Source organism: Harpia harpyja, chromosome 3 (assembly GCF_026419915.1).
Source record: "Harpia harpyja isolate bHarHar1 chromosome 3, bHarHar1 primary haplotype, whole genome shotgun sequence".
Classification (NCBI taxonomy): Eukaryota; Metazoa; Chordata; class Aves; order Accipitriformes; family Accipitridae; genus Harpia; species Harpia harpyja.
Genome location: NC_068942.1, coordinates 74533280 through 74547251, shown reverse-complemented (window position 1 = coordinate 74547251; position 13972 = coordinate 74533280). Strand labels below are relative to the sequence as shown.

Here is a 13972-nt window from a genome sequence, read left to right as displayed (position 1 = left end):
GCGTCAACCTCCGCAGCGCAACGCTGGGCTTGGGCTTGCAGCGTTTGCCTGGGAAGGGCGGTTGCAGGTGACATTGCCGCTGTGCTTGTGTGTCTGCAGCCTCCTGCTTCCTATCCGTCGGCGTTAATGCCAGTCCACACTTAGAAAGCCGCTGCTGATATTCTTGGCCTTTTTCAGTGTGGAGGAGGAGTTGGGTAGATGCTCTCCCACGCTGCATTCGGACTTGATGTAAAATACCATTGCAGTTTCGATATGGAGTTGTCAGTGCTTAGGGGAGTCGTGACCCAGCTTGACTCTAACTTTAAAGGCAATTTTAGCGGGGAATTTTCTTTGCTTCCATGCTGGGTGATGCTATCAGGGTCCTTGTTCCTGTAACAGGAGTTCACTCCCTTCTCTTTTTTTCATGTGTGAGAAATGGCCCATGTTTCTTCTTTGGCAGCATTACAAATATTAAGTAAAGAATTTGTAATAAACCGTGTGGGCATTTGGCAAAAAGCAAACACTTACCTCTCGGAGAAAAGAGACCTCTCGGTCCCATCGAGTGGCAGGAGAGGGAGTGCTGGCTTAGCTTGGCCGCATCGCCTGCATCCCCGCATCAGCAGCACCTGAGCCAGGACTGCTGAACTGCAGCTCGCCCTTCTGCTTCACGGAAACTTTGTTTGTATCTACATCACTAATTTTATATTTTAATTAAGCCAAAGAAATCTGCAAAGAAGCGGGAGCCAATTCAAGCCAGCACAGCAGGAGAGGCAATTGAAAAGATGTTAGAACAGAAGAAAATCTCAAGTAAAATTAATTATAATGTGCTAAGGGACCTGAACAGCAAAGGAAGTAACACACCAAAGAAAGAGGATGACAGCACTGATGACAGCACCAACACCAAGAAGCTGTCAAGAAGAAAATCTATTGCCAGTAGGAATATAGCCAACCCTGTAAACAGTGTGGGAAAAAGGTACTGCAATTGTTCATTTATATCTCTGTCTGTGAGACTGTCTATGTATCTTTCTGAGCCAGACAATGTAGGGACTGAAACATTTGTTTGAGGCTAAAATAATGTCGGGGCTCTGTTTTTATTTATTTTGCCTGCAGTGTCGCGGCGACACCTTATTTATAGTTCATGTATCAGAGGTCTGCTTTGGTGGGAGTTAATCATCCTGAAGCAAAAAAAAAAAAAAAAAAAAAAAAATCAATGGAAATTCATATACGTGAATCTTTCAGCCGGGGACACCTTTTCTTCATGTAATCCTGACATTTGCCGTCCTTCCTTTCTAAGTTGTCTGTATCAGCTGACATGACACTAAACATTCGAAAGCTTTGGCTTTTTGCTTGATTTGAAAAATATAGTTCCCATCTGTTTTGACAGCTAGCTGTTTTGATTAGCTTTTATTTTAGTTTTATTCCAAACTTTTGTTGTTAATTGATGACACAAATATAAAGCTTTACAGTAAATACGCTTGTCGGTTTTCTGGTCTGCATTTGCAAATGTTTTATAGTGTGATGAAAGCTACTATTTTAATGAGTAAAATATTCGACTTGCTGGGCAGATTTGTAGCGTGCTGTAAAGTATAAAAGGAGATTGATGTGTCCTATCTGCAATATTCAACTATTTTATTCATCTTCAGTTTATGAAATCATTTTGGATGATCATTTGAATTGTGTCTATATATAGTAATTCCTTACTTAGGTGTTATTTATTTATTTACTGCCTAAAAGACATAGGTTTTTTGCTTCCAGAAGTATAGGCCAAATGCCACAAGGAAATTTGGGTATTTTAATTCTGATACGTAAGATGATGTCTTTGCATCATAGTTCAGATTTAGGCATGTGTTGCAACCGGGTAAAGGACCAGGGAGGACAGGAGGGCAGCCAGGCACAAGGTGCAAGAAATCATCTATTCGTGCAAGAACGGGAGACATAGGATACCTGAAAACGTGAAGCTGGGAGGGTTAGTAAGCACACATCCCTCAGAAACTAAGCAAAATAAGGATGACTAGACCCAACCCCTTATTTTGACTTCATTTGACAGCCAAGCTTTGGCTTTGGCATTTGGCTTCTCACCCAAAATTGAAGACCGTGCTGCTGGCCCCACTGTCACCGGGATACAGGTTTTTGCAATGTACCAAGCATCTTTACTTTCTCTGCTGTACCTTCTTTATTCTGTATTTTACCAAGATAGCTTCATCCTTGTTCAACTTCTCACCCTTAATATCAACAGCTTTGCTTTCCGGTTCTTGACTTGCAGTGGATTTTAGTCTCTTCTGTAAGTTGCTACTTAAGGTGATGTCTAATGACCCAAGCGCATAAGTTTTCCACTAATGAAGGAGAGTGAAGATACACCGAGGATTAACTAACAGCATTTAGCCTATGCTTTATTTGGATTTAACAGGTATTAATGAATCGTATTTCTGGTATTTCTAGTAAAAATATAGCTGATTCAGTAGTCTGAAATGCAATGCTGCGATGGGAAGTAGGGGCTGGTAAGGATCCCAGTTGCCTTTCAGAGCTCAGCAGTAACATCCACACTCGAGCTGCTTTGCCACATCCGAACCTTGTCGCTTCTGAGGTTTGCAGAAATGTTGGGCACTCGGAGCTCCTGTTGAAGTCAGCATGTTAAACTCTTAACAGGTGTTAAACTCTTTGGAAAATCATGCCATAAATATTTAATTTAACAGTGGTGCAACTTGAAAAGGTTTCTAAATAAATACAAATCAGTATTTTCCAAAAGCAGCTAATAAAACATGTTTATTTTTCCTCTTGAGAGCCTAAAGTACGTCCTTAAGATGCATAACAGAGTTTCCTGATGATGATTAGCAGATCTCGGATACAATGAATTTTGCAGCAGAACACTTCAGAGGAGGTTGGGGATACATGCAGATATGTGAGTTAAGAAGATTTTGCACTCCCAAAGTAGGCAGTGTTCCTGCTTCAATAATATCAAGGACTTGGCAAACCATTAGTTGGGCTTTTTTTTCTTACAATTAAAGATTTATGACATACTTTTGATTTTTTTGCTAGTAGTCTAAATGCCATGCCTTTTAAATCGCATGCATAAATTTCTGTGTTCTGCATTGTTCTTATATGCCATGCATTCATTGCCTTTGTTCAGCATTGTTCCTCTGAGAGGTGAATGGCTAAATACTTACCCAGTGATACAAAAATCATGGTAATTTATATGCAATTAATAATAATAAAAACCCTGAGCACTGCTCATTAGAAAATGAATGAAGCACATAATGTATCTTTCTCCAGGAGGCATTTGCAGAGATCTTGCTAACCATTTGGGTTTGTAGTGATTTACAGTCCTGCGTGTTTATCTTTATATGTCTTAAATATTTAGTAAGCTGCATATGACTGCAGTAGCACCTTGCATAACCATGCTTTGATCAGGTCCTTTAGTTCATCTGAGTATAGTCAGATTTTAGAGAGCTACTGATTTAGTCCTGATCCCAATTAGAAGGTACCACTACCAAGTTACAGGGAGCTTTACAGACTACGAAAGGAATACTTGTTCTTGGTGATTAAAGCAGCACTCCTGTAAAGGTATAAAATTAGGAAAGTAGTTTGTTTTTTTTTTTAATAAATAAGTATCTTTATTGCTTTCCTTTTGCCAGCCAAGATTTTACATACCTCACCAGGATTTGGACAGATGATGCAGCTAAGTTTGTCATGTGTCATAGAAATCGTCTTCATATACAGTATGTAGCACCCTGGAAATAGGAAGTTGATCTTCATCTTTCTAATTGCCCCTTGCTATAAAACACTCTGCGCTGTTATTTCCGCATAGAGGACTTCAGATTATCTGTAAAAAAAATGGTTACCCCAGCCACACTTGGTGCAGTCTCTGGGTGGTTTTTGTTTTTTTAATATGACATAAAGTAGCAGTTACAGTGTTAGTCAGTTAAAATATTGAAAAAGCTTTTGTTTACTGATGTGATAATGGTAAGCAAATTTTACAGTCTTGTAAAAAGTTGTTGATTTGCAATAACTTTATAAAGAGCTGGAATGCTAAGCATTGTCCCAGGAGCATGCTTAAACTGGATATTCTTTCAGTTGGTGGCCCTTTATTAATACAGCTTTATTGTTACTATAATGACTTAATGGTTACTTGGATTCCAAAGACGATATAGTTTATCTATATACTATTTCATAGAAAATCCTAATTTTGAAATCTCAGAAATGGTTGGTATTTTCTGAAATTCTGTTAGGAAGATACTTCCAAAGAATTCTTCCAAAGATCATGCAGATTTCTCCTTTTTAGATAAGTATACATTATATACATCAATATTTTCAGAAGCAAATTGGATTTTTGAGCAGGTTTCTTTACCATGAATGCTGTGCAACTTCTTGAGTTTTGGAAAAAGACATGTTTTTCTCGGACACATCTCCCAGAATTATACTGGGGTTTTACTTATTGTATCTGTAAAGATGGTAGAAGACTAGTAATGACAATGTAAGTAATTTTAGGGAATTTTATGTTGTGTAAATGTATTTCATTACATTTCTTAATGCGTTTTTGTTCCAGTGAGTATCACGATTGGTGTTCCATACGCAAAAGCCATTTCATTCTCTGTGTGTTCGAGATATGATACAGTGGATGTTACCATAATAGATGTTGCAACTTTAATTTCAATTACCAGTTGCACAGTTTATTTTCACTAATGTCTTCTGTGCATATGAAGCATAAGAATAATATGTTGAACTCCTAGAAAAGAACAATTGCCACTTTGAACTACTTAAAACCTGAACTCCCGTTAGAGCTGTGCCATGCGCTGGAGCTCTTCAAGTCCAATAAAGAGGGATTTTAGGACTGGAAGCTTTTGGTTAGAAGCTTAATAATTTATTTTATATTTACTTGAGCTGAATCTTACTACATTACTTGTGAAGTGAAATGTGTTGTACCAAGAAAATGTAGGAACAAGAAAGCTTTCAAGTCACTACTTTTTAAAAATTTTAAGCCTATTTATTGCTATGTGCTTGAAATTGGTAATGATATCAGAAAAGACAAGTTATATTATGGGGGGAGTAAATGTGTCAAGTTAATCTCCTGAAAAATTTGCCTTGGAAGAAATGAAGCAGGACTGTGAAACACAGCTGAATCCGTTGTAATGAAACAAGGTTGTTCTGAATGGAAGCATATGAATATATAATAGAAAACCAAATCATGCCTGCTAGGAATATGACAAAAGCCCTTGGCAGAGATCTCGGATTTGATTAGATTTGGAAATTCACCTCCAGATTCTCTCCGTGGTCTCACTTGTATTTATCGACTATCCATTTTGCTAGCAGACGTTGGCACGTGGCTCCACCTGTGCTTTGGAGCCATGCAATCTGGATATTGTGAACTGTGCGTTTACAGTACCAGGGACTTGTTCTGCTGCTCGAGTTCCTGCCCTGGGCTGCACACTTTCAATTAGCATCTGCTCTGGCTACATTTTTGTTGGCTTTTCAGTGGGTGTCACGACCCCAGAAAAATCCCCTTGATTATTAGGGAGAATGTACGTAATACTTTTCTACAGCCTAGCATTTGACATCCCATTTAACCTGATAAATTACTTGGTACTTTCTTAGCTCTATGGGAATCACATTCCCCCAGGGGGATAAAATATGGGCAGAAGCCTAATTTAGGTGCTTTGGAGGAGCCTGACAATCCCAGCTCCCACCCTCGTTTACAGGCGGCCCTTTCTGGTGTCCAGAATGTGCATGTTACTCTGTAAGGTGGAAGTTTGTTTTGATCTCATTGGCTTTGCCAGATTATTTTTGGTAAAATTATGGGAGGGAGGGGGCATGGGGTGCTATTTATCACACCCAGCCTGAAAACTTTGTCTTCTCTTGTTGATGCTGCTGATGTCCAACAGAATCTGTATTTCTTTCACCTGGGGAATAAGGAGGGAAGAAGGCCCTAATCACCTGTTTCCCTGTCATCCAGGATTATTGATAACGATAATCCCTTTATTTGTAGTTTTATTGTTCCGGCGGGTGGAGGTGGTGTGCTGAGTGCTGAGCTGCGTCCTGGCTGGGTGCTCCTACCTCAGCTACGAGTCCGATTGTCCTGAAGGCTTATTCTACGTTGGCCGTGGCTTATAATTTATTTTTATAAATCCAAAGCAAACAGATTTTTTTAATGTACAATATTTTTAGTTTATTTTACATTATGAGACTGGTATTTGTGGCAGGGAGGAGCATGAGCTCATGTTTTCCAGATTAATTAGATCAATCCAAAATGGCGTGAAACAAAGCTCAGTTTAAATAATCCAAGGGATTCCTGGGTGTCTGAAGTCCCCGTGTTTGGCAGATACAAAGCTTTTGAGAGAGCATCTTTTCCATGCTAACCTTAGTGGTATGCATTCTCTGTACAAATCAGCCCTTTGAGATGGGATCTTAAGGGTGGTTTTATATGCTTTAATTTTTCCACCATGTATTTGTATTTTTCAGAATTGCCTTCAGCTCTTTGTCTAATTTACCTTTGATATCCTGTTTTTCTCTCTCTACTTTGGAGTCTGTTACATGGCTTGGAATTCATGTGTATTTACTCAAAGTGAGATATTAAATTTTATTTCTTGTCTTGTGCTGCTTCAGGTCCTCTTTTATATGTGACTAATGCACTAGCACCGATTTCCTGCCTGGGATAAAATTCCTTGCAGAAGATACTGGGAGTACTTATTGAGGTGGTAGTTAGGAGTTTCTTCTATAGCTTTATTATTATTTGGTTGGTATTTTTGGTGTTTCCTCTGGAAGCAATCTCATGTTGGCTACGGGATTAACTAGAGTGTGATTCCTGGGTATAAATGTACACGTGGTGGGAGCCTTCCCGTTGAGCATGTGGAGTCAGCTTTTGGTTTGAATACTGTGTACGTGGTAAATAGATTCTCTAACCACTTTGACATAACTGTTTTCTTATGTGATCTGCACTTTGAGAATTTCTTTGGAGTGTAATTTTATGTATGTTTGTGCTTTGCTGTGGTATATAATCATTTAAATCAAAGGTTAATCAGAATGATTAGTCATTTTGAACAGGAAAACGGTGACATTTGATAAGTACCTCCACTTAAAATAAATCTTACCAGTATTTTCCAGTCTTGTAACTTTTAGAGGGACAAGCTTATACAAATTATGCTTAGTATTTTATTTACAAAAAGCAAAGCCAAGAAAAAATGAATTCAAGACTTCCAAAGTTCTGCTTTTCAAGGCATGCATCTCCTTATTAAAGTTAGCTGGACAGGGGAGAGCTTTACGAATGACCTTGAAAGGAGCTGACACATGCATTTACTTGTTCACAGTTGATTTGAGGAGTTGATCTAGTAAAGCCTGTAGTGATGTTGTAACCTGGCTAATGCTGCAGGTTACTGCTGTTCATATGAGCTAAGAAGCCTTTTGTAATAAGGAGATAAATCAGAGGCAACAACTGGAAAGAAATGTATCTGACCCAACATGTTTTAAAATGAGTGTGTGTTTTTAACTTCTGAACGCTGAAATGTGATGACCAGCAGTCTTTCCTTCTTCATTAAGCGAGGACACAGGAGGAAAAATGTGTTTCTTCTGTGTGTAGTACCACGCTCCTGAGCAGACATGGAGTTAAGCAAATGCCACCGAAAGACTTGGGAGACAGGAGCTAGCACACTGTCCAAGGAATGGTGTGGCAGGTTATCCCTTTACCCTCAAATTCATTTCTCTTGGCACTGAGATAGAATAGAAGGATGGGGAAAGAATTTTTTTTTCCCCAAAAAACAACAACAAAAAAGAAAAAACAGCTGCCCAAACCCATCCTTCCAGAAGCTGGCAGGTGATTGTCAGGATTTGATGTTTATTCTGATTACTCAGGCTATTTTGAAGATCAATTCCCCCTGATACCAATGACAGCATTTTTCTTTCACATCTGATGGGCTTGATGCCCCTGAAAATACAGGCATATTAAACGCTGAAACATGTATGGATAGTGTTTCGCACGGCTGTGCTCTGCACCATTGAGTAAGGAGCTCCTTTCCAGCCATCGCCCGGCACAGCTCTCATCCCCAGCCTGCAGAATCTGGGTGTATGTGTGCTGCTGCTGCAGGAGCTGCTTCTGCCGCTGATTCCCAAGTCATTTCGGCAGCTATTCCAGCAGCTCTGCACTTTTCTGTCACACAGCATTGGTTTGTTAGGGTGAGGTTACCAAAAAGCTCATTCCTTCATCCTTCATCCCTCAATCCTTTCCTTCCTCCTGCAGGAGGAGAGTTACAGAATCATTTCCCCCTTTCACGCCTGTTCTGCCAGTGAGTTAAGAGAAACGAAGTTAAAGGTATTGTGGTTTAACCCCAGCCGGCAACTAAGCACCAGGCAGCTGCTCGCTCACTCCCCCCACCCAGTGGGATGGGGGAGAGAATCAGGAAAAAAAAAGTAAAACTCGTGGGTTGAGATAAGAACACTTTAATAGAACAGAAAGGAAGAAACTAATAATTATAATAATAACAATAGTAAAATGACAATAATTAATAACAATAACAAAAGAATTGGAATATACAAAACAAGTGATGCACAATACAAGTCACTGACTGATGCCCAGTTAGTTCCCAAGCAGCAATCCCTGCCCCCGGCCCACTCCCCCCAGTTTATATACTGGGCATGACATCACATGGTATGGAACATCCCTTTGGCCAGTTTGGGTCAGCTGTCCTGGCTGTGTCCCCTCCCAACTTCTTGTGCCTTTCCAGCCTTCTTGCTGGCTGGGCATGAGAAGCTGAAAAATCCTTCAGTTAGTATAAACAGTGCTTAGCAACAACTGAAAACATCAGTGTGTTATCAACATTCTTCTCATACTAAATCCAAAACATAACACCATACCACCTACTAGAAAGAAAATTAACTCTATCCCAGCTGAAACCAGGACAAAGTTTTTCTAGCTTGTTATGTTATTAAAATGGAGTATTTTTCCTAAGAATCCCAGTTTCAGATTTGTTAGTTTTTGAGTACTGGAATAAATCGCCAACATTTCAATATGGCAACTAACCTACCTGTATTTTCAATCTGTAAAATATAATTGGACAAAAATGCCCCTGGAATAGTTTAATAGTAGGAGAATAATGGAAAGAAGCCTTCTCAGTGTGAACTGTACCAATTTCTGTAAGTTCAGTGATACTGCAAATCATCTCTAGTTGTACGTCATTCATTAAGAGCATTCAAATTTTATAGTACAGACATTTAATGTCAAAATTTGGTTTAGTGTAAGGATAAGGGAACATGGTCTGCTGGGACTACAGAGGAGTGTTCCTGAGCTGTCATTTATTTGGACTTACGAGAACCTTTGAGAAATAATTATAAATAAACCCTTCAAGATTGGGTGAGGACACATCTAGGCTTGTGCGAGTGTTTCAGCAGTAACAAGCATCTGCCAAATCCAGTGCTCGGTTCCATTTACCCCAAATTATTAGAATGCCTTCAATTCAAAACCGAAAAGGCATTGATCTGGCTCGACCTCATGGCCCAGACCCAGGTCAAGTCTCCTTATTTTTACAGCAGCCTTCTTGTTTGTTTAATATAAATTGGATATTGCTTTTCCGCCTCCCACTAAAGAAAATCGTCTCCTTATCGGATTCCAGGGGAGGTCAGCTGGGCAGCACAAAAATGCAGAGGGGATTTTTGTGACTGTCTGAAATAATTTCATCTTGTGTTTTAAGACCAAATAGGAGCAATTTTAGCCCAGAAGATAATTTTGTGTGACAGCTGGATTGCGAGCGCCTTGTTTATCTATGTTCTCATTTTCAGGTTGGTTATAAGAAAATGCTCTGCGAGCTTTTTTCTTGCAAATTACACTCAGTAGGTCTAATGGGAGCTTAATATAAATATGTATGCGCAGTCTGTTGAACTTTAATAGCGTGTTAGCAAAAATAGTTTTGTGTGATGTGGGGGGTGAGAGGAGTGGGAAGAAACAAAGAGATCGAAGTGTTATGGTTCTTGTTATCAAACCCTAGAGGTGCATGTCCTGCTGTCACGGCTGAGAGTGCTTCAGCGCTGTGAAATGCTCGTTCTCAGTCTGGAGATTTTTCCGATTTATTTCTTTGTGTTTTCATGGGTGGAAAATGGTTGGTTTCTGAATTGATTTTCCTTTGACCCTAGTCCAGCAGGGTCTGCTTGTTGATCTTTGCAGTATATGTCTGCTCATTTTTTTAGTATAAACCAAGGGAAGTGTGTGTCTGATGTGTTTTAGATGTGCAAATGAAGTTGAGTCTTCAGTGAATATTTATTAAATGTTGAAGGAAAAGGAACAAAACAAACAAAAAGTTAACTTTTCCTCGCTAAATATGGCATCAGTTATTTTATCAAGACTAATAGCCAAACTAGGAGAGAAGGCACATGAAGCTTCTTGTATCTTGATGTTTGCATGGATTGCCAGACCGGATAGCTGGCAGTCATTATGTGGTTATGACTGCAGTTCTTTCACCGTGGCTGGGTAAAGTATTGAAAAGTTATAGCAGTTTGTTGCAAAACTTGAAGTACTGTTTGTTCACATAATATTTAAGAGCATCTACATAATTAGTTTTAAATTGGCCGGTGTGCTATAACTTAGTCATTTATGCAAGTGCTGTTCCATTACCCAGTGATGCTTCTGGTGTGCTGACTGATTTCAGTTTTACCTTGCTGCAGTTGTTAACTAAATATAGGATGAAACGTACTGAGATAACTTCTAAATGTGGTCTTGGAAGATATGTGTAGCAAATTTAACTTTTTCTTCTGTTGTTGAATTTCCAATTTACTGTTAGTCAGAAATTTCTGCCCAGCGTTTTCCCCTTCCTCCAATGCAACACAACGATAGATTGAACAAATCCATTGCTATGTTTAGGATATGCAGAAACCAAGGAAACTTCCCCACCCGCTCTAGATCAGCCCATCTCCTTCTCTTCTCTCATACAGACCCCTTCTCAGCAGCCATCAAAAACTGTAGGTGATTGGAAACCTTTCCGTTCAAGCAGGACTGTGATAGCTGGCAGGGAAAGGATACAACGAGGCTAATATAGCCCCCAGCGTGACATGGCGTGGTAGATTTGAAATCTGTATTGATACTCAGAGTTGAGTGCAACCTTGCTGAATTGGAGCACTAGAAGATGCTTGGACATTGAGAGCTCTCTCAGGCCCCATACAGAATAGAAGTGTTGGGCATGTATTTAATAGTCTGTTGTCTCTTTATTCAGAAACGGTTTTAGATGTGGTATTTATGTGAAAGAAATATATGCTACTTTACAGCATAGTGTTCTTTTAAGAAATTATCAACATATTTAATCTGAGTGTTTTGAGGTCTGAAGTATGAAGGACACGCATACAAAACTGGAAGCGGAATGAAGTGGCTGGCATATTTATTTTGTAAGGTTATCTTTGCCTGTCTAGAGTGGTGACATGGTATTTTTAATAGAAAAAAGGCTTTGCACACTTCTGCATGAATTTTATCCTGCACCAATAAAGAAACAAAATAGTTTGGAGTCCTAACTAAAACTACGGCTGCTGAAGTTGACCGAGACAATCGTCAGATTAAAGCTGTAGTTGAATCAATCAGTCATCTGATGAAATAATAATGGAGATTAAAGTCAACAGTGAATCAAATGATGAGGTGAGGAGAAGCAAGACAGAAATCAGGGTGCTTTAAAACACATGACTGGTTATTACAAGGCAGCATTGCCTGCTGCCCGGCTCCTGGAGGCAGAGACGGGCCCTTCCAGTTTGGGCTTTAGTAAGTCGATTTAAGGGTTAATTCTGTGCCTAAAGGTGCTACTTAATTGAAGCTGGTTTAGACACTTGTTCTTTTTCCTGCCAAATGAACTGTGTGCAAACAATATTGGCTTAAAAATTTGATATGCAAATATAGCACATATTAAACATGTTTGCACTTTATTCATACCTTTTGAAATAATACAGAAAAAAATGCTGGGAACAGAGTAGAAGAAAGGTGAACTCCTTTGTGTAGGTTGTTTGTGGAACAAGGTGGGTAGGAGAGCAGCTCGGAGTGCTCATATTGCTGATGGATGCCTACTGTGGGCTTTCTTTAGGTATTCCTAAGTCAGGCTGTACCCTCTGGGGTCTCTCCTCCTACTCTTCCTCCTGCTCCTTCTCCTCCTCTGGACAGTGTCTAGGAGATCAGGATCATTAATGGCTCTCAGTGTTGTGGCAGTGCAAAAAAAATACCTTTTGCTGATGTGTTCATTCGTGATACTGCCTCTGCCACACCTCTTCAAATATCTTCTAAACGCTTTGGTGAAATAAGAGCTTGCTTTGCTTACAGCCTGGTCCAGTCCAAATGTGATTTTGCCCTTTGGGCAATCTGGAATATAAAAAAAATTATTGGACCTTACTGTCAGACTTTATATAACTTATTTTTATTTTTAAAGTCAGAACATATATATTCCAAAAGTATAAGAGAGAAGCTTGCTGAAAAAGCTTCAGTCTTATCATGGGAAAAGTTCAGAGTACCTATACCTTAAATTTCCTTAAATCCCTGTTGGAATAGAACTACTTTTTATCCATGCATCCATATTTTCATTTTCCTATTATTTCTTAAGATATTCTTGGTCCTTTTCACCAGCAAAGCATTGGGGTGATGAAATAATTTGGTTTAACTGGATTACATATGTTGATCTTGTATGGGTCCGATAGACTGTGTCATACATTTCATGAAAATAAACCTAAATTCTGATTCATCAACTCCAAAAGCATGAAATGACAGTACTTAATTCTGTTCTATTACAAAAAAAAAACAAAAACAGAGGGAGGGGAAGCCATGAAGGGAAGAAAAGACAAAGTAAAGGGCTAATTAAGGATTTAAAGCCACAGAGGTTTGGGGTTTTTTTGCAACCAGTGAACTGAGTCCAATGTAAAGTGTGTTGTGTGTAAGCCGTAAGAAATCCTAAATTCTGTATAACGCAAAATAACTTGGTAGCAAGTGACTGACTAGCTAGAGAGGTCTTGGTTGGAAGGGAAAGGTTTCTGTAAAAATAAACCTCATCTCGCTGACCTTTGCCGCGACCCTGGCTGCCTCTCTCTTAATCTAACCTGAAGAGATTAGAAAAACCCTTAACATCAAAAGGAACCATAGACACTATTGTCTCCCCAGTCCCATTGTGTTTAGGAGTGATTTATCAGGAGGCAGCAGCCTGCTCCTGCTCCGGAGCCTTCACCCGCTGGCACCAACAATGGAGCCATGGCTGTAGGTCAGGCTTGCGATCTCCAACCCTGCCTTGGAAAAACAACGCACAGCTCTTAACGTGATGGATGGGAAACCCGACTCCGGGATTCATTTGCCCAAACTTGTTTGGAAGATTTGTTGGTTTTACTGAATCAACATTTTTCAGGTGCTTCCTGTAGTTTGTCCAGGAGTGGATAAATAAGTCCTATTTTGTTCAACTACAGAAAACACGAATGTGATTAAATCACATCGAAAGCTTGTCTTTCAGCACATAGTAATTTCAGGTTCTGGATTTTTTTTAATATATATATAAGTGTGTGTGTGTGTGTGTGTGTATGTATATATAAACACAAGTTTCACAGGAAAAGTTCTTTAAATAGCCGTTGGAGGAAAATGCAGTGTTTATGCATTTATTTGTATCTCATCAGGAGAACTGACAGAGAACATTTCTAAGATCCGATGATTAGTAGGCTGTAGTTTTCTTTTAGCTTTGGCTTGCAATTTAAAATTACTCCTTAAAACATAAGGAGGTCTTAAATTATGAAGCAGTAGGAAATCCTGAGATCCAAGGCGTTGAGTGGGCTTGCAGTATAGTATATATTCATTATTTTGTTGCTACTTCAGTAGTTCACAGGTATTAAGCACAGCATTATATAAACTTTCTGGTGAAGACCAGACACTAGAAAACCCAAGTTTATGGTTCAGCATTTGCTGATAGGATTTGCAACTCAGGGAAGCCCAGATTTAAGATGGTTTTTGCAGGGTACTTGTGAGAGGCCAGCCACAGTAACAGATGCATTTTTGTCTAAATTACTTTCCCTCTCTTTT

At 39.3% G+C, this 13972-nt stretch overlaps 1 protein-coding gene across 4 annotated transcripts in view; it reads left to right on the top strand.

The window, feature by feature from the left end:
* Positions 1 to 13972, top strand: part of BRF1 (BRF1 RNA polymerase III transcription initiation factor subunit) — a 178306-nt gene that overhangs the window by 132741 nt on the left and 31593 nt on the right. For all 4 annotated transcript variants that reach the window (XM_052783394.1, XM_052783393.1, XM_052783395.1 and 1 more), the window contains one exon: positions 696 to 952. In XM_052783394.1, the coding sequence (XP_052639354.1) occupies positions 696 to 952 (257 nt within the window). The remainder of the gene's footprint in view (positions 1 to 695; positions 953 to 13972) is intronic.